Genomic DNA, 24,317 nt, shown 5'->3' with positions numbered 1-24,317 from the left:
ATGTTACATATCTGCAAAATCGGAACCACTATCTGTTTTTCTCAACTAACGAGCTCTCGCAATAGCTGGATCACAGCGTCCCAGACAATCCACCGACCAACCCAAAAAGTTGAAGATTCCACCAGCTCTCCTTAAGTTCAACAAGTCCAACCCAGACAAGCCTCGCCCGCGCCGGGTTATTGATGCGAGATCGTTCGGGGCCTCTAAACCCGGCAGCCAGCCTGCTAATGTTCTGAAAGGCCCGCGCCGTCTAGGGGCCCGAACAGGAGCACCGTGGCGTGGGAAAAAGCCCTTGATCTCGAAACCGGCGTCAAAAGATGCACGCAGACGCCCTCGGCAGCAGGTTTTGGGCGTGGATGGCGACAGTGATCAACAGGTTACTGAGCTCGAAGATATCTACCGAGAACTCGCGGAGAAGTCGAAGCCGGTCCCGATGCAATATCACCCCCAGCCCCCGAGTCTGCAGAGCCTGCGGGAGACGTGGCCGTCGTTGCCGACAGACATCAAAGCTACAACTGCCGCAATCACTGAAAAGCTCTCACTGCTTAGTGCGCGCTATCCCAACGGCTACACTTCACCTGAGTTTCTTGGTCGACAACTGTATAAGATGCAATACGTTCAATTCAAAAGTGAGCAGGAGAAGGCTGAGGCTCTCGAGGTCGCAAAGCAATTTGCACAGAACCGTGCCGACAGGGTATCCCAGAAAAAAGGCGAGTTAAGAGAACCTGCATCGATCACATTTCAACCTCTTGAAGATGGAGCACGAAAGTCCTTGGTAGAGTCTCTTGCTCAAGGAGTGTACCCATCGGTGGAAGCAACGAAGCCCGACCAGTCACCTGTTGTCGGGGAAATTATGAGGAATCTGAGAAACAACGAGTCTTATCAGGCTGCCGGAAAGCGCTCACAATTCATGGCGAAATTGGAATCACTTTTGGTTGTAAATCGTACCGCCAAACGTGCCCAATAGAGTGGAAGTTGTTGGCCTTGTACAATACTGCTTTTATATGCCTGCATTTTCATTTATTGCATCCTCCTCTGAAGGATTTCTTGTATAGGTACAAATAAACCACCGAATTCGAAGAAAGCGTATCCGAATCAGGTTATGAAAGTGGCATCGAGCCTCCTCTGAGCATGCTATTAACTCAAGCTCTCTCCATAGCCTTCTTCGCAGCATCGAACAAGTCCTTTATCTCTTTCTGTCCCTTTTCCGCCAGCTTTTCCATCTTGGCGTGTGATTTACGTGCTTCGTCCGGCTGAGCCAGCCTTTTTTTTATGACTTCCTGAAGGCGTTTATGAAGGACACCCCGGGACTCGCGGACACTCTGAGCAGCACGTTCCGTAGCGGCCTTTGCCGCAAGCACAGTCTGGTCTCTGGATTCTTTCGTCGGCGGAGGAATTGGAATGTTGAGCTGGAGGGCATTGTGCGGATCCTGTTGGGGCGTCAAAGATAGATTTGAGGAAAGAATTGCCGAGTTTATAGATTTCATGTGCTTTGAAAAGGAGGATTAAAATTAGTCAAGTTCGGACTAGGAAGTACACGCATGTATCTATGAGCAATTCTTGGGGCGCAAAGAACAACATAACGGAGAACATACGCTATCCTCAGAGACCAGCAAAGTGACCATTCGCCCGCCTTTGGGGACAATCTGGGCAAGTTCTCCCAGCTTCACCGTTTCCTTGGTCTCTTTTCCCAACCGCACTCGAAGATTCTCAATGGTCTCAGGGCTCAGCCTGCTTCCGATTCGAAGTTTCGAGAGCTCATCCTTCAATCGAGAGACTGCGGTTGCGATTCCGTGATCGAGGTGTGTAAGATCTAGAGAATCCTCTGAAGCGGCGTTTGCTTGTGAGCCTTTAGCTTCAGCGCCTGCTTGCTTCGTGCTGTCGCGTTTCTTGCTTTTGTGGAGGGTTGAGGAGCTGGAGAAGCCCCGACGAAGCATATGCCATTGAACACCTGCTCCGTATATGGCCCGGAATGATAGCGGCTTGAAAGAAGGCAAAAAGCGCTGCGAGATTGCGACAAACCGCATTATAGCACGACTGTGCTGGTTCTGAAAGCGGACGAATGAAGCCATTGCCATTAATATGTTGTGACTTGATCAATGAGCTTCGATTGTCCTTTTCAACGCCAAGAAATTTTGGCTGGGAGAAGGGAATTTAAAGGAAGTCGAACCGTTGATGCTCAAAGAGTGCCCACAGGTATCCCAGGCACAATAACGTTAACGTAGGAGATTACTTTGTAAGAACAGTGGCCGCAGTTAATGACCAAGGAGCTATTTTGTGACTGACGCTGTTGGGTGATAGGTTCTACGAACGATGGCAAAGACGCAAAGCAATGTTTGATCAAAGAAAAACTCATTGAAATCATTAGAAGCTCCAAAGCTACCCTCTCGCATAAAATCTAGAAGATACTTTTGATAACAATCATGATAGCGCGTGCCAGGCACAACCGGCCAGAAGTCCCTATATGTCCAACTCACAACATTGAAAGTTCACCTTGCTATGGTCAAGCAGTCAAGACGCTTACCGCGTAGCCATGGCCTTGGTAATGAGTCTCTTAAGAGCCAGCTCCTTCTTCTTAAGGTCCTCAGGAGTGGAGTCTTCAATCTCAAGCTGAGCCATGGCATCGCTGAGGGCAGACTCGATCTTCTCTCTGTTGCCACGCTTGAGCTTCATGGACATCGTGGGGTCGGAAACGATTTCTTCAACACGAGAGATGTACGACTCGAGCTGCTGGCGGGACTCGAAGCGCTTAGTGAAAGCCTCATCGCTGGTTTTGAACTTGTTGGCATCTGCGAAAAGTGAGAATGAGTTTGTCAAACAGTTAAGCAACGCGAAGACTTACCGTCAATCATCTGTTCAATCTCATTAGTAGAGAGTTTGCCGACAGCGTTCGAGATGGTGATGTTTGCAGTACGGCCGGAAGACTTCTCTGTGGCGGTAACCTTGAGGATACCGTTGACATCGACCTCGAAAACACACTCCAGAGCGGCTTCACCAGCTCTCATAGGGGGAATAGGAGCCAAGGTGAACTCGCCAAGAGAGGTGTTATCGGCACAGTTGGTGCGCTCACCCTGGAAGACGGGGAATTGCACAGTGGTCTGGTTGTCAACGACGGTGGTGAAAGTGCGCTTCTTGATGGTGGGGACAGTCTGGCCGCGGGGAACGACAGGGGCAAAAATGTTACCCTCCATAGCAACACCAAGAGACAGAGGAACAACATCAAGGAGGAGGAGATCCTGAGTCTCGGCTGAGGTAGCCTTTCCGGAAAGGATACCGGCCTGCACGGCAGCACCGTAAGCAACGGCTTCGTCAGGGTTGATACTCTGAAAACCGCGTCAGCATGACCATGAATGGCATCAAGGCAGTGTTATAAATACCTTCTCGAGCTTCTTGCCATCGAAGAAGTCACTGAGGAGCTTCTGGATACGGGGAATACGGGTGGAACCACCGACAAGGACAATCTCATCGACTTGGCTCTTCTCAAGGCCAGAGTCCTTGAGGACTTGCTGGACAGGCTCCAAGGTTGCGGAGAAAGACTTGGCATTCAGGTCCTCAAAACGAGCACGGGTGATTGAGGTGTTGAAGTCCTCGCCATCGAACAGCGAGTCAATCTCGACGGTGGTCTGAGTGGCGTTGGAAAGTGTGCGCTTGGCACGCTCACAGGCGGTGCGGAGACGACGGAGGGCCCTAGGGTCGCCAGAGATATCCTTGCCGGCCTTCTTCTGGAATTCCTTCTTGAAGTGATCGAGCAGAATCTGATCGAAGTCCTGCCCGCCCAAATGAGTGTCGCCAGCAGTAGCCTTGACGGTAAAGACTCCTCCCTGAATGTTGAGGAGAGAAACATCGAAGGTACTGGTATCCAGGTCAGTATAATTTCAATATGGGTTTCGGCCGGGGTTGGAGCAGTTGATTGGTCCATGGTCGGAGCGGCTAAATCATCCATGATCGTGATTGCCCAACTCGGACCATGGTCAATCCAATCAGACTCGCCCATGACCGTGATAGCCCAAGACCGACCATGGTCAGAGCACTCAATCTGGCCAAAGCAAATCGATCCGATCATGGCCGTAGCAGCTCCAGTTGACCATAGCCATTAAGGTTTTGATGAAAAAAAAAAAATGATGCACTCACCCACCACCGAGATCGTAGATGAGAACGTTACGTTCCTTCTCGGACTTTCCGGAACCAAGACCGTAGGCAATAGCGGCCGCAGTGGGTTCGTTGATGATACGGAGAACGTTAAGACCAGAGATGGCACCCGCATCCTTTGTGGCCTGACGCTGGTTGTCGTTGAAGTAAGCCGGGACAGTGATGACGGCCTTCTCGACCTTCTTTCCGAGCTTGGTCTCGGCGACCTCTTTCATCTATCATCTTGCGTGTCAATAATCTATGACTAGCCTAAAACTGGAAAGACAGTATGGTTCATACCTTCATCAGAACCATTGACGAGATCTCCTGAGGAGTAAAGGTCTTGGTCTCGCCGAGGTAATCAACCTCAACGGCAGGGCTGCCACCCTGGTCAACGACCTTGAAGGGCCAGGCCTCGACGTCCTTCTTGACGACAGGGTCTTCAAAACGGCGACCGATAAGACGCCTGTGAGACAATTGTCAGAGTTAATAGCTCTAGTCCAACCTCTGTTCCAACTTACTTGATATCGAAGACAGTGTTCCTCGGGTTCATGGCGGCCTGGTTCTTCGCGGCCTCACCAATCAGACGCTCCTTGTCGGTGAAAGAGACGAATGAGGGGGTTGTGTAGCTACCCTGCTCATTGGCAACTATATTGAAGTTGGTTTTTGTTATGAACAGCGGAGGTCTGAATACGAACTGATTTCAACGTTGGTGCCCTCATAATTGGCAACGCAAGAGTAGGTTGTGCCTGATTTGACTGTCAGCAAACTGGACATGGGAGTGTTGAAAGAGCGAGGTTTTAACATACCAAGGTCAATACCAATGGCGCCCTCGTAAACCTCGTCAGACATTTTGACAAAAGGAAAATGAATAGAGTGGAAATGGGATTATGAGGACAGGAGATGATTGAAAGGGGAAAAGGGTAGACTAGAAGATATTATATATCCGCTTCCAGCTTTGAAGTGGGAGCGGTAAAATTCTGGAGGGCAAAAAAAAAAAAAACCCACTTTCAAAATCCTCAGACCTGGAAGACTGTACGAAGTCCCCACCCGCCACTTGGGGCCGCCCAAAGTAGAAAGGTGCCAATCGAATTTCACGTGATCAAAGGGTGAATGGCCACGAGGAGGTAATAATTCAGCCTCCCCAGGGTAAGGTAGGTATCGGATCATATGCCTAGGCCCTAGACTATTCGGTCTCCGAATTTGAGTGGGTCCGAACGTGTTTATAGCATAGATCGACTGGGGTTTCTCTTGAATAATGCTTCTTGGGCTCGTTGACTTCTCGATAGTGCGGTCGCCAAGTTGCCATCAATATTAGGGTACAATATCCGGTTGGAAACTACTACGGCCAAAATCGGGCATGTCTAAATTCAACTTCAAGGCGTAGACTGCATATTATCCTTTCAATAAATAGAAACAGAGACATGGAAGCTCGGTTGGTTTAACAAACGTAACTCAAGTCTCTCCAAAATCCAAGCAGATGCTCTCATGCACCGCATGCACCCAAAACTATAAAACATATAGGTCAAAAACTCAACATCGTTGGAAGCACTTCAATGAGCTTGTCCAGCTTCCAGCTGGCTAGGGTTTGGTGTCTCGCGAGGATGCGAGGTGCCAGTAATCCTTGTAGAATCTTCGGTGCCGTTTCTAAACATGCGGAAGTTGAAGAAGTGGAATGGCAATCTTGATCTCCTAGATCTAGTCCTGGAGTTATGCGCGTCGGCAGCTTCCGAGGTATGCTGTGTGACGTGTGGCCTCCCTCCCCAAAATCGGCGACCTGTTGGCCGAGCTGGATTGGTTATGCCACTCGGAGGTCTCTGCAAAGACCGCTGAGACAGTGCCATATGTGGCCGAAAGGGATTAACACGTCCTCTGATGAAAGCAGCCTGGGGCTGATGTGGCGCCGACATCCTGGCTGCAGTGCGGCGACCAGAGCGTTCGTGCGTCGAGGATGGCTCGGTAGCATCAGAACGAGGCTTGGGTGTATAGTAATCTGCCTTGCACAAAGGACAAGAAGCTCTGCGGCTAGTGAGCCAAGGGTCAACGCAAGACGCATGAAACGCGTGCCCGCACGAAAGACCACGTATATCATCATCTTCTTCAATGATGTCGAGACAGATTGCGCAAGAATCCCCAGGGTTCGCTGCAAGATCTGTAGCAACGATGGCGGGAAGGAGAGTATTATCATCCTCTTCAAAAGTCCTATCATTCGCCGCATGTATCGCTCCTGTGTCACTCCGATCCGACTTCACTTGGGCGATTGGCTGAGAAGTATCATCAACAATCTTCTCATCCGGCTGTGGGAGTGCTTCGAAATTATCAACAGTTTTCGGTGGTTGCAACACGGTTGAGCCAGTTCTTTGATGTGACATCACTTCGATAGGTGGCATAGTGCCGGCTGAAAGGAATTGTTGGTTTTCTTCAACTTCTCGGGTGAGACCACTTTCTGGGGCCGAGATGCCGCCAGTCGTTGATAATCCCGCGTTTGCGCGCGCGGACCTCCAGACCTTATATTTTATAAGTGGAAATCGTTCATTGACTTCGTCCATGGTCATCAACTTCTTTTCCCTTCTTCTCCGATGAGTTCGTGGCATTGTAACCAGGTCTATTGGTTCGCCGGTCTCCTCGTTTCGTAAATGGCGGTTTCGCTGATTATACCTGAAGCAGTACTTGACGCCCACTATAATCCTACAAGCAAGCATCACTATCAGTCATAGTATGGATATTTCGAGAATGAGCATACCATAGATTTGTGAAGACAACTCCAAACCCTAAAGCAACAAAAAAGAGAAGAGGTGAACTGGTGGGACTCGAACCCCCATCATCAGAGCCGCTATCGGAATTAGTAGGCCCTGGCGATGAGCTGGTTGAAGACATATCGATGGCAGTCGGATGAGGAATGGGAGCCTCTGCGGATCGCTGAGCTGTAAGGCAGTTGTAAAGGATGGTTTCGAAAGAAAAGCCGTCGTCTGAATCGGGTGCTCCGGAGTCCTAGATCTACCTCCCTGCAAGGTAGAGCAAGTCTCACACCGAAAATCTCATAAAATGGCGTCGTCGATAATACTGCAATTCATCCAGTCGAAGAGAGCAGCGCGGGAAACACCTGGGAACGAGCACTTGACGGGGCATCACTAATAGCAGCTGCTATTAGAGCTGCAAGTGCCCTGGTACCGCCCCAATTCTCGCAGTTCCTCGCGTCCACTCGCGTCCAGATAATAAATCAGATCCTGGGAAAAGAATCTCCGCATCGAGGCAATAAGGATGATCGCACGACGGAACGGCACCTTGGCCGTGAGCCTGTTCCTAGGTAGACGTCTGTGATCACGGGATGGTCTGTCTCCTTGCGCCAAGTCCCGCAGGGATCTGGCCGCCCGGACTCCGGAGCCCTGAGGGGCCGATGGAAGTACGAGCCTTTACGGATTAATACCTCTGGGATCAATATGAGTTCTCACTGACTGTCTAGCCGGGAGATATTAATCCATTTCATAGGATCTAAAGCGAGTCTGAAATTCAACATGAGCGACAATCCAATTGTATTCTTCGATGTTGCTCTCGGTGGTAGGTCTGCCTTTGCGCACTCTGCTCGTATAGTACTCTGTGTTCCCGTACTATGGTGCGCTGGGTAATTGCAAACATTCTGCAGTGCAGCTGCTAGTACTGCTAGCATGAGGTCTATGCGACTCTAGGATGCCGGCTGACATTGAGCCCTCCCGCAGGTGAGCCATTGGGTCGTCTAAAATTGCAGCTATTCGCAGATGTGACACCACGAACTGCTGAAAATTTCCGCCAGTTCTGTACTGGCGAGAGCAAGAACTCGCAGAATCGGCCTCAAGGGTACAAAGGGAGTAAGTTCCACAGAGTAGTAAGTACTCCTTTAGCCGCAAAGACATGTGCAAATCTAAAGCATCACATTTCAGATCAAAGACTTTATGATTCAAGGGGGCGATTTTATCAATGGGGATGGCACAGGCACGTGCACTATCTACGGGATTCCCAAATTCTCGGATGAGAACTTCACTTTGCGACATGACCGGCCAGGTCTTCTGAGTATGGCTGTGAGCATTCCCATGCATCCTCAATCGACAGAACCACCCCAGATACTAATGCCATCTCTTAGAATTCTGGGCCCAACACAAATGGTTGCCAATTCTTCATCACGACAGCAGCGACTCCATTCTTAAACGGCAAGCATGTTGTCTTCGGTCAAGTAGTTGATGGAATGGACATTGTCCGAATGATCGAGAACACTCGCACCACGAGGGACAAGCCAAATCAAGATGTAACAATCACCCAGTGTGGAGAGATGTGATGGGCGGGATGAGCGAGAGAAAAGAAAAAAACTATTCGATTGATTGAGTGTATTTAAATACCCTAATAAAAGATGCCCTAATCTCAGTGTGACTACAACTTGAATTTGCGGAGGTATTCGGAAGCCAAATCTATGGCCTCGTCGACCTTGTCCGGGTTAATACCATTGCCGATTGAGGTTGGACCTTTACCTCCGGCTTTACCGCCGACTGCTCTGGAGACAGTGGCGGCCCATTCGCTCGCAGAAGCACCCTGTTCACTCATTGTCTAAAGACATAGAGCATGAATTGTCAGACTCCATGCAACCCATGTATACCAATTTGGGATCAACTTACCTTTGCCATGTGGCATCCGTGCGCAACCCGGCCTTCTTCGGCACTGCTTGCAAGTACATAGACCGACTTATCCGCCAACTTAGTTTTGATGTAGTTCAGAGACTCGCTGACAGCCTTGGCGTTCGCAGAAATCGGCAATTTTGCGATGAGCCAAGACTTGTCGGCATTCTCCGGCGCCTCGAAATAAGAGGTGATGGATTCAAGAGCCTTTTTGGACTCAATTTTCTGCTGTGCCTTTTGCTCGTCGACAATCTTCTTGTTGATTTGCGTGAATTTCTCACGGAACTTTGATTTCTGCACTGCGGAAATTGAGAGCTGGTTGAGCTCAACCTGGACTTGCTTAGCAGTCTGCTCTTTAGCCGGGCCTGAAGGCATGGTTTCCAGGTCGTTCAGTCGGTTTTCGAAGTCTGCTGCTATACGTTGCACTTCATGGGCGTCCTCTCCAGTTACTGCAATAATCCTCCGAATGCCTTTGGCAATACCACTCTCTTCGATAATAATCAAGTCTTTGATGTCTCCTGTTTTTTGCACGTGAGTTCCACCGCAGAACTCAATGCTAACATTCTCCCAGCGCGGGTCTTCAGGGTTCTCCAGAATGTCTTTGAGTTCAGCGCCAACGGACACAACGCGGACGGGGTCGGGATAAGTCTCGCCGAAAACAGCCCTCACGCCCGCAATTTTCCGAGCTGTTGCAAGAGGAACATCCTGGGAGTACACTTGACAATTGCGCCGGATATACTGAGTAGACAAATCCTCGATCTTGGTCAAGTCGGCATCAGTAATGGCTGATTTGTGAGAGAAATCGAATCTCAATTTCTCCGAAGATACGAGGGAGCCCTTTTGTTCTATTCCGTCGCCAAGTACTTCTTTCAAAGCGAAGTTAAGGATATGAGTTCCAGTATGGTTGTTTCTGATGGGCCATCGACGAAGCTCATCATATTCACAGATGACAGTATCATCAACGGTGAAGGAGCCGTATTTCATGTAGCCAGTATGTAGGACGTAGCCGGCGAACACTTGAACGTCGACGACCTCAAGCTCAGCCTTTCCATCAATGGTGATTCGCCCGGTGTCATTCTCTTGACCACCCTGCTCTGCATAGAAATTCGTGCGGTCAAGGATGACACCAAACTGTGCTGAATCAGGGATGTCTTGAGTTGACGACATGAACACTTTCTCGTGATATATCGCCTTAACTTGAGCGGTAATATTCCCCTTTTGAAATTTGGCGTTGTCGTCCGTTTTGGGCACATCGTTCATTTTTTCAAGCTTCCCCAAATCATGGACATCTAGTTTCACGCTTCCTGATGTCGTTTTCTTCTGTCCTTTGCTAGCCTCCTTGGCCTTGGCGCGCGCCTCTTCAAACTGGACGTCATCTATCTCAAGACCACGCTCTTCGGCCATGATGCGAGTCAAATCGACCGGAAATCCGAAAGTGTCATAAAGCCTCCAAACGTCTGCTCCGTGCAGTTTGTGGTTTCCTGCGCCCTTGGCTTGCTGGGCATATTGCTCAAACTGGCGCTCTCCACGATCAAGTGTTTTCGCAAAGGATAACTCCTCCTCGTCTAATATCTCCATAACATCCTGTTGCTTATGTTTCAACTCAGGAAACATACCACCCAGCTGGTCTACCACCGTAGGAACGATTTTAGAGAAGAAATTTCCAATCTCGACCCCAAAGTATTTCCGCGCATAACGTGCACCTCTGCGTAGAACACGACGGATAACATAGCCTCGTCCCTCGTTGTTCGGTACAACACCATCAGAAATGGCGAACATCAATGTCCGAGTGTGGTCTGCTACAACGCGGTAAGCAGTGTCAAGGCCGTCTGAGTCGTCGGTGCCAAAACGACCTTGATACTCTCGTGCACCAGTGATTTTTTGTATCGTTTCAAAGATGGGTGTAAACACATCAGTGTCGTAGTTTGAGGATTTGTCCTGGAGAACAGAGACAAGTCTTTCGAATCCCATACCAGTGTCCACATGCTTATTCGGCAAAGAGCGCAAAGTCCCATCGGTTTCGCGGTTGTACTGGATGAAAACGTTGTTCCAGATCTCTAGCACGTTCGGATCGTCCTGGTTTACAAGGGAGGCGGCGTTCCGTCCACCAACACGGTCATAGTGAATTTCGCTGCAAGGCCCACATGGGCCTTGGTCGCCCATTTCCCAGAAATTATCCTTCATGTTTCCGGGAAGGATATGGTCCTCGGGAACCCCCGCAGCCCTCCACAGCTCTTTGGCCTCCAAGTCGGGTTCAAGGCGACCTTCTTCATTCCCCTCAAAATAGGTCACATATAGGCGACTAGGATCCAAGCCATACACCTGCGTAAGCAACTCCCAAGAATAGTGTATGGCCTCCTTTTTGAAATAATCCCCGAAGCTCCAGTTACCGAGCATTTCAAAAAAGGTCTATCACGAAACTGTCAGTTGGCCGCGCAGTTCAAATACCGCGCGAAGGAATATCTTACATGATGATAGCTGTCTTTTCCGACATCGTCCAAGTCCTGAGCAAACGTTAGCCGACCCTGGTCTTGAGAAATACCGATGCATTGGCACTAACATTATGTTTACCACCTGCACGGATACACTGTATACGAATCAGCAAGAGTTTCAAATTTCGGGCATAAGCGGCAAACCTTTTGGGAATTGACTGCACTCTTTAATTGCGCGAAATCCGAGTTCGGGTTCACAGTACCCAAGAAGATCGATTTGAACTGGTTCATTCCAGCGTTCGTGAATAGCAGCGTAGGATCAGACAAGGGTGCGACAGGCGAAGAGGCGACTAGTTATGGTAGAGCATTCATCATTAGTCTGTGGTTCTGAACAGCAATATCCTCCAATTGCCCCTCTACAACCTTTGATACATACCGAAAGTATGGCCATGTTTTTGGAAAAATTGCAGAAAAGTATCGCGAACAGTTTTGGATGACCATTTTGAACCGCCTTGAAGTTCTGAAGCCATGGCGAGCTGTAGTGCACTGGTGCTTGGAGGTGAAATGGCAATACGAGTGTGGAATGGGATGGGGGAGCTGCCGAAGGTTCTAGTTTTCAATCTGAAGGGGGAGAGATGAGTCAACCCCCCAAAAGTCTTCGAGGACCTCGCTCCTGGCATCAAGCGGTTCCCTCCGGTATGTTCTTAATCACAATAAGACTTATGAAACATCGAGAATAGGGCGGAATGGTGTTAGTGCCTTCTCAATAAGATTGACCCAATTTGTCTCGTCTTGGGGAGATGGCGCATCAGTTTGATGTTGCTGGTCACAGAAGAAAGCGCCCCGCCGAGGGGGAGCTTGATAACCAACCTCTAGCAAAAAAGTTCGGACGTTTACAAATAGGTACAGAACAAGCATAAATTCAAAAGCTGCTAGTCGCATGTGCTCGGGGCTAATTCGTGAACCTCTTAGGACCCCCAACAGGGTTTCGTATGCCCGAAGTGCGAGAGGAACAAGGTCGACGTCCACGCAATCTGTATCAATCGAACGACCCGATGATGCTGGAAGACACCAAGAGCACCGTGTACATCCACGATTTAGAGCGAGAGTTGGCGGAGAGCGAGGCCCTCGGTCAATCCCTCACAATTCTTCCTGGACTCGAGGAGAAGCTGTCAATGACAAAAATGCTGGTCGCAAATAATAAGCAGCGCCAATGCAGCGAGTTGGTCCTTTACAGAGAACCCGAATCGCTTTCAATCCCCAAAGATAAAGACCAGGTGCGGCGAGCCTTAATGGAAACCAGAGAAAGGGCGAGATTGGCTCAACAAGGAGTGCAATGCGGTGTACAGCAAGAGAATGCTGAGCGTACAAACTCAAGCTCATGGCCAATCGATGAGTGTCAGCAAACAGACATCTTGTATGATCAGATGGATATTGATGCAAATCTTTGACGCGTTTCATTGTCAAAGCTACACGAGTCTTGTTGCTCAGTAGCCACAGCTGTTTGACCCATAGAACTTATTGTAGAATTCAATTACTCTGTACCTGTCAGAAATTGTCGGACATGAAGCACCCAACACTACATCGATAAACTTGAACATCCGCTCAAAACGACAGGTACAGCCTTGCAATCTTCCTAGTCATAGTACCCCCTTCTTTGTACGGTAAGGTAAGAACGAACGTGGGGGTCCACCTACTTTGGGAAGGTCCCTTCTCTATACTAGCACCTTTTCGGCTAGGCCGAGTTATTGTGGCCTAGGGCATCAATATCGCTGATAGTTCGGGAGAAACAGTACCTACTCGAGACTCGAAACTCGAAACCCGCAACTTTAAATTGGAATCTCCTTGCCCAACGAACAACACAGCCACCCTGTTACACGTCAACATCTCTTGCAGCTCTCATACCGCGATATTGGTATTGGCATCCATTACTATTGATCGATCAGATGGAGATCGACGCCAGCCGGAGGAACAAAAAGCCCCGCCACTTGCTCGAATCCGAGCGCGAGAGACTAGACGAATTTATCGACTCTATTCACTATTCTGCGAGGTATGTGCGTCGTATTACATTATGGTTACCCTCTGACGTGTACAGATATTCCGATGATGAATTCGAATACCGACATGTTCAGCTGCCAAAGAACATGCTGAAGAAAATTCCGGCCGACTATTTTGACAGCTCCAAGGGGACACTAAAGTTATTATGGGAGGAAGAATGGCGAGCCCTCGGAATCACTCAGGTAGGCGCCGGCGGAAGCATACAGCCAAAACGAGAGTGAATGAGTTTCTAACCCACTACTTGCTAGAGTTTGGGTTGGGAACATTACGAAGTGCATGAACCAGAGCCGCATATCCTTCTATTCAAGTACGTACTCTCTGACTTGGCCGTGGCCGCGTTTTAACCACGTTCTTCACAGACGGCCTCTCAAGTATCAACCACCAATAGCCCAATGAAAGATCAGTTCCACACTAGTCAATGTCGCGTTTCTCGCCCAATAATGCACACATCGAGATCCGGATTGAGATAAAAACATGTCAACGGTCATGCTCAAATGTTGCTGCATTTGAGAGCTGCCCAAATCCAACCGATGCCTCGCGTGAGGCGTTTCGGACCTATGTTGTGAATGAGAATAAGGAAGGTCTTGAGAATATCAACTAAAGAATGCGGGTTTTCTTAGGCCACATTGTTTCTCTCCACTACCTGTTTAAGCCCTGGGATACGCGTTCAAGTGTTAAGGATTTCAGATTGCGTTGTCGGTCAACCATTGCTCCCATTGGGCTGCGGTGAAGCTGCTGCTGATTTCCGGCACTTCAATGCCCTGTTTCGCATAATTAGTGCTCTATACGCTTGGTTGGGGCTTCAACGTTCCGGTTACTCACATTGAAATAGACTGTTGGAGAAACATGAACTCCGATCAGTCGATCTACCTTTGTTCCAAATTAGGTTGGTGCAGCTCAGTCAGGGGTGGACGCAGCAATACATACTTTGACCATCAATTTGATATCATTGGTCACTTTGTTGCCGATGTTCATCCGTTCTTGCCCGTTGGTTCTGTCAGCAATCTTCAGCAATTGGAGAATGTCACTCTTATTGACTCCAACACTCTCCCCAATGTCTGCAAGCCTCTCGTACGTCTGGTTGCGAGTCTCATTAACCACGTTTTCATCGAAAAAGCCTTGCTGATGTTCGAACAACGCGGCGCTGAACTCCCAAAATTTGTGAGGCGCTATCTTGAGGATTGCCGCTCCAGCTTCATGCGTAAGTGTTGATGATGGGTGCCATGGTTGAATATGTTGGCGGAAAATGACCTGAAGGCTCGATTGGTACCTTTCGGTGATCATGGGTCGAACTGCGGTGTAGAAGGTCTTAAACATTTTGGCGGAGAACTGGGTTCATTGTTCAGCATTGAGTTGCAACTTATCAAGGCATACTACGGTTACTCACGGGACACACGTAGTCCAGGTCTGGCACCCAGTTCATGGATTACTGTTAGCATGACTCTGCATCAAACCAAGAAGGGGGGCATGGTCACAAACACAGCTCAAGCGTATGCTGTTGCTGATGACCGGGGCCAGGAATCAATATCTGTCCAGCGAATCTTGGAGCAAGGGCCATCGCTGTTAATATGGTAAGGTATGCAGAGAGATCGTTATAGGCTGGGAGGTCCGGTAGGGTTGATGGGTAATGCTAGTGAGATAGATGGATGGAGGTCAGAGAACCTCAACGTGGCCATGGTATTATCGCTTACGACGTAAAGAGGGGATGGTGAGATAGACTGGCTTGGCATATGTCAACCATACAGAGTATCCCCTGGGCCGGTGGAATTGCGAATACGGTCATACTTAGCGTGTTTTTCGTGTTAAGGCGGAACTGACAGGATTGGTGGCTAGTTTTGTCACGGCGCGACCTCTGGGAGCATTCAGAAGCCTAAACCGCTGCACTATCAGCAAAAGACTAGAGAATGTAGGGCCGAAGGCTCTACACTGCTCTCGCATATATATACCTTTATCAGGCAGGAATCAGGCAGGAATCAGGTATCTAGTTGCGCACTGTGACAGTACTCCCCTCCCCTCCTTATAATGCACCAGTCCCTTGGTGCAGCAGGCAGGCAGGTAGACACAACCAGGAAGGTATATATATGCTAGCCCCCAGACATAGTCTGTTAGCCATAAAAGATCGACCACTCCAGGGATCGAACTCATGACCAAGGGGTGGCTCTACATCATGTCACGGCGCGAACTCTGGGAGCATTTAGAAGCCTAAACCGCTGCACTATCAGCAAAAGACTAGGATGTAGAGCCTACACTGCTCTCGCATATATATACCTTTATCAGGCAGGAATCAGGCAGGAATCAGGTATCTAGTTGCGCACTGTGACAAGTTTCACTACCAAGCTTATAATATGTCGGGAACTCGGAGGTGAGTGATCACCGTGAAAAGCCTTGATTCTCTATCTAGAAGGCGATTGGTGGAAAGTCAGTGGTATGGAGAGCACGTGACCGCCAGCTAATGCCTGAGGCTATCTTAATATAATATTACTCTTTTTATCAAAATCCAAATACTATATAGAATAGATACAAAAATAATAGATAAATTAAGGGGAGAAGCCATGGAATTCCTTTTAACATGAATAACTACTCTTTCCAGGACAGAGGGGGACCTTGCAGGAGAGACATCTCCAGGTAGAATTATATTCCTTTAATACTTTACCTTTACTCTAGAGATTGCTATATAGGCACCATGTATAGTAAGTATTTTAATACTTTAAAATTGGTGTATAATCTCTTAATATATTTATATGGCAGGCTGGAAGGTTAATATTTAAAGCCTGATACTTTTACTTTTTAGTAGGGGGCACTGTGAAGGGCTGAAGTAAGACTTATATTTAATCTAACTAGGCCATGAACTATGTATAAAAAGCTTGAAGAAGAGAAGTTCTCCACGCGTGTTCTTCCATGTTAACATGCTGGCATCACATGGGCGGGCTCTGGCCTGCAACCCTACCAGGCACTAGCCTGTAATAATACCCCCCTTCTAGTTTAAGCCTTGCAAGGGGTATTATAACATGGTTACTATTATTAATTTACTACTAAATTATATTTAAAATAAAACCATGCTACTTTTTAAAAATATCTAGTATAGTATAGTTCTAGACTAAATTTAATCTTTTTTAAGTCTAGTATGCCTATCTTGTCTATTTTACTAGTGCTTTATTATAATATTCTTATTTAACCTTTTTATATTATATAGCTAGGATATATTTAACTTTATACTCTTACTCCCTATTAACTAATAGCAGGGGTAGCTATATATTATCTATAATTTAGGACAGGAATAGGTTTATAGTGGCTAGATAGACAGGTTTTACATGGAAGACTAGGTATATACCTGTAGGCATATTAAGCTAGATAGTATATAGTAATAAAATGTTTATTACCTAATAATAGCCATGTAACTAGTCCAGCTTCTTTAATAGTTATTATATATATATATTTTAAAGGTTTAGTCAGACCTAATTATCCTTCTTATATATAAGGGCTGCCTATTATTAATAGTTTATTTATTTTTCTTACTAGGCCTGTATAATGTCACGGTGCCAGCTTGGAGCCTCATTCTGGGCACCATGCCCAGAATAAGGATCGCGAGATTCTGCCTGCTCTGACCGCCTGGTTGACTGATACTTCCCCGACTCTAGTATTAATCCTGTTCCTAATCTCTAAGCGACGTCTTGTTATTCTAAGTGTCTGTTTAATAGCCTGATCCTGTGTTCTGCCCGTGTATTTACTTTGTTAGCCTGTTTTAAATACACTCCTGAGCCTGTACCTTAATACTATGTCACTCCTTCCCTATAAAGTTAATACTTCTACCACCATGCCTGCCACTATACCCTAACCCCTGTTCCTACTAAAGAATACCACTAAATTTATAAACCATGTTACTAATTACCTAGATTAATAGTTTAAATACTATATAAATATAAATAAATATATTAATAAGACTAAAGCAGCTTTACTAGTATTAAGGAATATTAAACAAGTACTTTAGGTTAAATTTCTTTTTTAAAAAATTAAATATTTTTATGCTAAAATTAGAAAATAAGATATAGTTATAAAATACTAGAAGCTATGAGCTAAGGAAAAAGACTATAAGCTTGTTTAAATTACAAGGGAGAAACCTGGAGCCACTAAAGCTGCTATACCTGCCACTAGTATGCCTGCTACTGGCATGCCTAATACTATAACAGCCTAGTTAATATATTAGCTTTTAAAATGCCTCCCTAACCCTAATTAATTTAAAGGAGATTAAAAGGACCTTTACTACTTTTTATTCTAGATTTATAAAAAGATAAATATTAATTATAACTATTTCCCTACCCCCTAGAGCTGGATATTATATATAAATAGCTACTTAAAAGGGGCCCTATATATATAAATATTACCCTATATTAAAAGGGGAATTTACTAACTAAATAACTATAAAAATATCCTAAATATTTTAAAGAAAGCCTTTAGGGACCTAAACTATATAAACACTACTTATAAGAAACTATTTTAACTCTAGTAAAATAATAGGGAATTTAGTATATTCTTTACTAAATTTTAATATTTAACTTTAAAAGGTAAGATATTTAAAGAATCTTTATTTATACTCCTAGAATAGTTAATTAATTAGGAGCTTAAAGAAATACTTATATATAATTAACTACCTACTTAAGACTATTATAAATTTACTAAATTCCTATAAAAGCTTAAAAACTATTACTAGTACTATAAGAATAGCACATGGTTAATTACCTGAAACTATTTAACTATTATTAAACCTATTACTAGTCCCCTATTAAGAGTTAATTATGCAACTAGCCTGCCCAGGCCTGCTAAAAGCTTTACCCCCCAGCCCACTACAAGTAGTACTAATACTATAGACCTGTTATTTACCTGCTAGCATGGCCTTATATGCTATAAATAAGGAGAGTGCTTTTACTATAATTTAAAGAAATATATAGTTAAAAACTATTTATACTTTAATAACCACTTTTTAAATATTTACTTTACCTACTTAAAATATAATATACTACTATTTATAAAGTTTAATTTTACTATTATTTTTAAGGACTCTTACTACTAATCCCTAGATTTATTAAAAAAAGGTATAAGCCTGGCCTAAGCTATAACCAGGCACTAATACCTAAGTATATTATCTACCTTTTTACCTTTATTATAAAAGGACTATTTATTAAAAAAGAAACTACCTATACTAACTTAACTATCCTGCCTATTACCCTAGCCTAGCAAGAAAAGTATTTATTAAGCTATGCTATATTAAATACTAGAGCTAATAAAAAGAGGTTTATTAATTATAAATAGGCCTAGGATAACTACCTTAAGCTACTACCCTTAAAAAAACTAATTTACTTAAAAAGCTTTAATAAAAGAAAATTTAAAAGTAGACTAATTACCTATTATACTAAAATAAATATAAGGATTTATAATTATTATAAAAAAAAAGCCTGCTTTCTAGTTATATAATTAGTATACTACCTAATTATTCTTGAATTACTATAATTAAAAACCTATAATTTATAATAGGGATTTGCTAAACATGCCCTAATTTTTAGTAATACCTATTACTAGAAAAACTATAATATACCTGCTTAACTAACTAAAATTAAAGCCCTATATAATATACCCCCCTAAACCTATTTAAAAAATATAATATCATGCCTAAAAGGACTAGAAAACTAAAATATTACTCTAGTCTCCTTTTATACCTGCTTTACCTATACCTGCTAGGGCTATTACCTATTTACTATTATAATTAATACTATTAATTAAGTAATTGCCAAGGAGCTAGAAAATACTAGCCCTAAAGCTTTATTACTACTAGAATATAAGGACTTTACTAATATTTTCTTGCCTAAAGAAGTTAACAAGCTACCTTTATAAAAACCTTATAACTATTTAATTACCCTACTAGATAAAAAGACCCTGCTATTTAATCCTATATATAAAATATTATAAAAAGAGCTTTTAATACTATAAGAATAAATTATAAAAAACCTTAAAAAAGGGTTTATTTATCCTAGCTTATTACTAACTACCTTACCTATTTTATTTATTAAAAAACCTGGAAAAGGCCTATACTTTTATATAAATTATTAAGTCTTAAATATAATTTTAGCCAAGGACTACTACCCCCTATTACTAGTTAAGGAAACTTTAAATAACCTAAAAGGGATAAAATACTTTATTAAGGTTAATATTATTTTTATATTTAATAACATGTAAATTAGGAAAAAATAAGAATATTTAACTACCTTTTATACCTGCCTGGGATTATATAAATTCTTAATTATACTATTTAAACTTACTAGTGCCCCTATAATATTTTAGTGCTATATTAATAATATATTATAAAATTACCTAGATATATTTTATACTACCTATTTTAATAAAATTTTAATTTATAGCTATACCTAATTTAAGTATATATAATATATTTAAAGGGTCCTTTAAAAGCTTTAAAAAGCTGGCCTTTTTATAAAGCTTGTAAAATATAAATTTATAGTTAGTAAAATAAAGTTCCTGGGCTTAATAATAAAAAGAGATGGAATTAAAATAAAATTTAAAAAGGTTAAAATTATTATTAATTAAATTATACTAACCTATATTATTAATATACAAGTATTTATTAAATTTATAAACTTTTACTAGAGATTTATTAAAGATTTCTTAAAAATTATTATACTACTAGTTAATTTAATTAAGAAGGGTATTATATTTAACTAGACCTTACCCTACTAGCTAGCCATGGACTCCCTAAAGAAAGTATTTACTAGTACCCTTGTTTTAAAGCTATTTAACTAGACCCAAGATATTATTTTTAAAATAGATGCTTTTAATTTTATATTTACTAGTATACTATTCTAGTATAATAATAATAGGATTTTATACCCTATTACCTTTTTTTTTAAGAAATACTTTATTATTAAGTATAATTATAAAATATATAATAAGGAGTTGCTAGTAATTATTTACTACTTTAAAAAATAGTACCCTAAGCTAGAAGGGACCCCTAATTTAATTAAGGTTATTACTAATTATTAAAACTTAAAGTATTTTATATTTACTAAGTTATTAAATTACTAACAAGCCTGTTAATTTAAGTTTTTATTTTAATTTAACTTTAAAATTATATACTACCCAGGTAAATAAAAAGTTAAGCCTAATACTTTAACCAGGAGGTTAAAGGACCTTTTTAAAAAGGGAAATAAGTACCTACTTTACTAGAGTTAAACTATTTTAAAGTATAAGAATATTAACCCTGCCTGCCTGCCTGCCAAACCTCCTACTAAATCTTTTATTAAACCTGTTAAACTTGTTAAACCTGCTAAACTTGTTAAGCCTGCTAAACTTGTTAAGCCTGCTAAACCTATTAAATTTATTAAACCTATTAAACCTGCTAAATATGCCAAAATTACTAAACTTATAATTTTTATTACTTTAATTTAAATAAAATAATTAGTATTTTTTAAAGATAAAAAAGAGCTCTAGCTACTATCTAATATTAGGGACCTGACCTATATTATATATAAATTTAATCCTATTATATAATTAATTTTAAAAGCTATAGCCACTAGGTAAATTTAATACCTAGATATTACCCTGGCTAATTATAAAAGAAAAGGAAGCTTCCTATTTTATTAAAACCACTTATATATCCCTAATAATATATATACCTTTAGCAGGCAGGAATCAGGCAGGAATCAGGTATCCAGGTGTACACTGTGACACCTAGACCTTTTAAACCCCCTAGTCCTTCTAGACCTTTGCTACCTTTACTATTATTTAGCTAATTAAATAATAATATTAATAGTAATCTTTTATTTAATAAATAAACTAGTTACTAGAAAATAAAGGAAACTAAATATTTCTAGCCTAACCTTAATAAAAATATTATTATTAAGTAAATTAGTAATACTATTTACTATAAAGATATTAATATTTTTATAAATTAAATTTATAGTATTATTATATATAAAAGAAAAAATATAATTAAGGTAAATATTTAAGCATGCCTTTATAAAAGTACCCTTAGCTAGTTTACTATATAGCTTATAAATCTTAAAAAAGTTACTTTTAGGGCTACTTTTATAAAAGTTGGCTAGCTTGCTTATCTAGCCAAGTACTTTAAGCCTAATTTTTAAGCTACCCTTTATAAGCTTATAGTCTTGTCTTATAAATATCCTAATATTTATACTAGAAAGACTTTATAAACTTTTACTAAAAAAGTTATATATTTATATTAAGCTATTAAAATCTCTAGTTTTTATAATTAAATATTTATAATTTAAAACTATTTAAATTTAAACCTATAGCAAGATATTTTAATTCCTAAATTTAAAATAAGCTTAGCTTTTTTTCTTAAAAAGCTTAATTAATATTAGTATATCTAGTAAAATATTACTATTAAGTAGTATTATAATAAGTAAGATAATTATTAAAATTTTAACTATAGTTATAATAATAGTAATATAAGTCCTAACTTTAAGGTCTTATATTAATCTAGATATCCTATTCCTATTATTTTTTATAATTTTTAATTTTTAACTAACCCTTTTATTAGCTACTAACTATATTATTTATAGCCTTAGCTATTTTACTAGTAAAAGCCTATTTCTATAAATTACTTTATTGCCATCCTATTTTATTAAAGTAATTATTAACCTTAAAGGCTATATTAAGGTTAAATAAACTTATAGCTATTAAATAGTTTTAAGTATTAAAATTAAAATTTAAACTTTAACTTTTAAAGTAATTAGTTAAATTATAGCTACTTTAATAAAGGTTAAGATAGCTTTATTAATATAAACTATTAACCCTAAAATTAGTATTACTTATTAAACTAGAATTTTATTAATAAAAATTAAGGCTAGAATTTAGGTAATTAAAATACTTAAGTATTTATAGTAAATATTACTAAATATAAGATTAATTATAGTAAAAATCCTATTCCTATTATTAATAAGCAAGCCTACTAGGTTAATCCCTATAACCTAGAAAGTAATTTTATTAACAAGCCTTAAAAAGTATATTATAATTAAGCTTTTATAAATAAGCCTAATTCTAGTATTCTAGGAAATAAAAGTTTACTATTTAAATTTATGCCTACTTTTATAAATTAAAATACTTTTTATTTAAATATATTTAATATTTAAATAGTATTAAAATTTAAAGCTAAAATTACTAATTTTAAACTTGTTATAGCTTTTTATAACTATTATTATAAATACTTTAAGTTTAATTTTACCCTTTATTAGTACCTTTCCTATTTATATATTATTAAAGCTAACCTAGTTCTTATTATTCTTGCTAGCTATATAAATATTATTAAGTTTAAATATTATAAAATAATAATTATTTTTTATAAAAACTTTTTTAAACCTACTATAGTATAATAATAAGAGTTAATTTAAATATTATTAAGAAATTTTAAAATATTTATATTAATACTAGTTACTCCTAGACTATTATTAATTCTACTTTAGTAAAGAGTATTTCTAGTATTACTATTAAAAAAACTAATAACTATATAATAGTTAAAGATATTAAGTTTACTAAAAAAGCTAATACTATTACTATTTTCTTATTATTTATTTTAGGAACCTTTTTTAATAGCTAGTAAGGGTTTACTAAACTTAATTTTTATATATACCTAGTTAATAACCTTAAGGTAAAACTACTTATTAAAACTAAAGTTATTAAATAAAAAGGTTTATTACTAGATTTTAAAATAAAAACTAGTATTATTACTTTTTATAATTTCTTAAACTTTAAAATTTATTATAAAAGTCATGCTTACTAAATTAAAAAGGTACTTATTATTACTTAAAAGTATATAGTTATACCTTCCTATTTTTATATAAGAATTTTTATAAAGATACAAGTTTTATTACTAGAAGATTAAGATTTTATTTTTAAACCTTTTACATATTTACCTGGTATTCCCTAAACTAGTATTACTAGTTTTACTATTTATATATATTTAGTAAATTATAAATTCTTATTTATTAAACCAATTAATAAGATTAATAAGCCTATTATAGTTACCTGTTATTATTATGGGTAAAGTCTTTAATTTTAACTATATTACTATTTATTATATTAATTTTTAAGTTAAAGTTCTTGCCTGCTAATATAATTAAATAATCTTTATTAAATTTAAAATTAAGACTTTATCTTACTATAATTTTATTAAATACTTATTTTTAAAAGTAAATTATATTACTATTAAAATAACTACCAACTATACTATAGTTATAAGTTTAAAGAAACCAGGTTTTAAAATTAAGCCTGGTCTCCTGCCTAATCTTTTTACTAGAAAGGACCTTAATAATACTATAGTTCTTTATAATAATATTATAATCTATAGTTAAAATCTTAATATGGTTAAGTAGTTTAACTCCTTAATCTCCTACTTTAATATTTAGGCAAGTAAGAATAATATAAATATTAAAACTATTAATATATTTAAGAATAAATAAATAAAAATACTATTAAAAAAAGAATAAAAAGACTAACTTTTTAAACCTTAAGTCTATTATATTAATTTAAAAAGCAAGTAGTATATTAATATTATATTTAACCTATTATATTAATAGTGAAAAATATCCTTTATAAATAGTTATACCTTTTTTAGGTACCCTATTTTTATAGTCTAGAGATTAATATTATTAAGTAAATTTAATATTTCTTTAATTAAAAAAGGTTATACTATTATTAATATTTATAGTTTAAATTATAAATTTATCCCTAATCTTTATCCTATCTTAAGTTAAAGTAAAATTATTAATATAGTTTATAAATATAATTATATTAATATTATTAATACCTGCAAGTTCTTTTATTAATAGCTAGTTTACCAGGACTATTAAAACTACCTTACTATTATTACTTACTATAATTAAGAAGTCTTTTATATAATAATTATAGGCTATATTAATAATATCCTATATATTAATAGTAAATAGACTTAAACCTTAAAAAGTTTACTAAATTTTACAAGGCCTATATTAATAATATTATTATTACCTTAAAAAACCTACTAAAGTATTTA

The 24,317-nt window shown here is 39.9% G+C and overlaps 7 protein-coding genes across 7 annotated transcripts; 3 read left to right on the top strand and 4 right to left on the bottom strand.

Annotated features, from left to right (window-relative positions):
* Positions 1 to 241: 241 nt before the first annotated feature.
* BDV14DRAFT_100743 (uncharacterized protein) lies at positions 242 to 1,054 on the top strand. The gene has a single exon (XM_073765476.1). The coding sequence runs from the start codon at positions 434 to 436 to the stop codon at positions 965 to 967; it is 534 nt and encodes a 177-aa protein (XP_073632171.1). The 5' UTR covers positions 242 to 433; the 3' UTR covers positions 968 to 1,054.
* Positions 1,055 to 1,142: 88 nt separating this feature from the next.
* On the bottom strand, positions 1,143 to 4,980 carry BDV14DRAFT_187227 (Hsp70 protein-domain-containing protein; the record flags this gene model as incomplete). Its single annotated transcript, XM_073770926.1, has 11 exons — positions 1,143 to 1,490; positions 1,596 to 1,864; positions 2,283 to 2,287; positions 2,525 to 2,789; positions 2,843 to 3,323; positions 3,378 to 3,852; positions 4,132 to 4,364; positions 4,429 to 4,594; positions 4,650 to 4,776; positions 4,827 to 4,877; positions 4,938 to 4,980. The coding sequence occupies 11 exons, from the start codon at positions 4,978 to 4,980 to the stop codon at positions 1,143 to 1,145; spliced, it is 2,463 nt and encodes an 820-aa protein (XP_073632170.1).
* A 443-nt stretch (positions 4,981 to 5,423) lies between these two features.
* On the bottom strand, positions 5,424 to 7,448 carry BDV14DRAFT_165337 (uncharacterized protein). The gene has a single exon (XM_073767321.1). It carries the CDS (start codon positions 6,828 to 6,830, stop codon positions 5,682 to 5,684), a length of 1,149 nt encoding a protein of 382 aa, XP_073632169.1. The 5' UTR covers positions 6,831 to 7,448; the 3' UTR covers positions 5,424 to 5,681.
* A 76-nt stretch (positions 7,449 to 7,524) lies between these two features.
* Positions 7,525 to 8,470, top strand: cyp3 (putative peptidyl-prolyl cis-trans isomerase). Its single transcript, XM_073767320.1, has 4 exons — positions 7,525 to 7,686; positions 7,845 to 7,990; positions 8,046 to 8,183; positions 8,246 to 8,470. Exons 1-4 carry the CDS (start codon positions 7,644 to 7,646, stop codon positions 8,435 to 8,437), a joined length of 519 nt encoding a protein of 172 aa, XP_073632168.1. The 5' UTR covers positions 7,525 to 7,643; the 3' UTR covers positions 8,438 to 8,470.
* Positions 8,471 to 8,529: 59 nt separating this feature from the next.
* On the bottom strand, positions 8,530 to 11,733 carry BDV14DRAFT_187225 (alanine--tRNA ligase; the record flags this gene model as incomplete). Its single annotated transcript, XM_073770925.1, has 6 exons — positions 8,530 to 8,703; positions 8,772 to 11,180; positions 11,240 to 11,275; positions 11,314 to 11,358; positions 11,408 to 11,553; positions 11,640 to 11,733. 6 exons carry the CDS (start codon positions 11,731 to 11,733, stop codon positions 8,530 to 8,532), a joined length of 2,904 nt encoding a protein of 967 aa, XP_073632167.1.
* A 270-nt stretch (positions 11,734 to 12,003) lies between these two features.
* Positions 12,004 to 13,657, top strand: BDV14DRAFT_196034 (regulatory subunit of cyclin-dependent kinase; the record flags this gene model as incomplete). Its single annotated transcript, XM_073772353.1, has 6 exons — positions 12,004 to 12,106; positions 12,176 to 12,480; positions 13,150 to 13,253; positions 13,299 to 13,443; positions 13,510 to 13,568; positions 13,621 to 13,657. The coding sequence occupies 6 exons, from the start codon at positions 12,004 to 12,006 to the stop codon at positions 13,655 to 13,657; spliced, it is 753 nt and encodes a 250-aa protein (XP_073632166.1).
* BDV14DRAFT_165323 (DsbA family protein) lies at positions 13,231 to 15,148 on the bottom strand. The gene is made up of 6 exons (XM_073767319.1): positions 14,741 to 15,148; positions 14,649 to 14,668; positions 14,189 to 14,590; positions 14,084 to 14,131; positions 13,610 to 14,022; positions 13,231 to 13,557 (listed from the first exon to the last, which is right to left on the bottom strand). Exons 1-5 carry the CDS (start codon positions 14,817 to 14,819, stop codon positions 13,945 to 13,947), a joined length of 627 nt encoding a protein of 208 aa, XP_073632165.1. The 5' UTR covers positions 14,820 to 15,148; the 3' UTR covers positions 13,231 to 13,557; positions 13,610 to 13,944.
* Between the last annotated feature and the right edge of the window lie 9,169 nt (positions 15,149 to 24,317).

Source organism: Aspergillus stella-maris (genome assembly GCF_047715825.1).
Source record: "Aspergillus stella-maris strain CBS 113639 unplaced genomic scaffold BDV14scaffold_5, whole genome shotgun sequence".
Lineage (NCBI taxonomy): Eukaryota > Fungi > Ascomycota > Eurotiomycetes > Eurotiales > Aspergillaceae > Aspergillus > Aspergillus stella-maris.
This window is presented reverse-complemented; position numbering and strand designations above follow the sequence as displayed.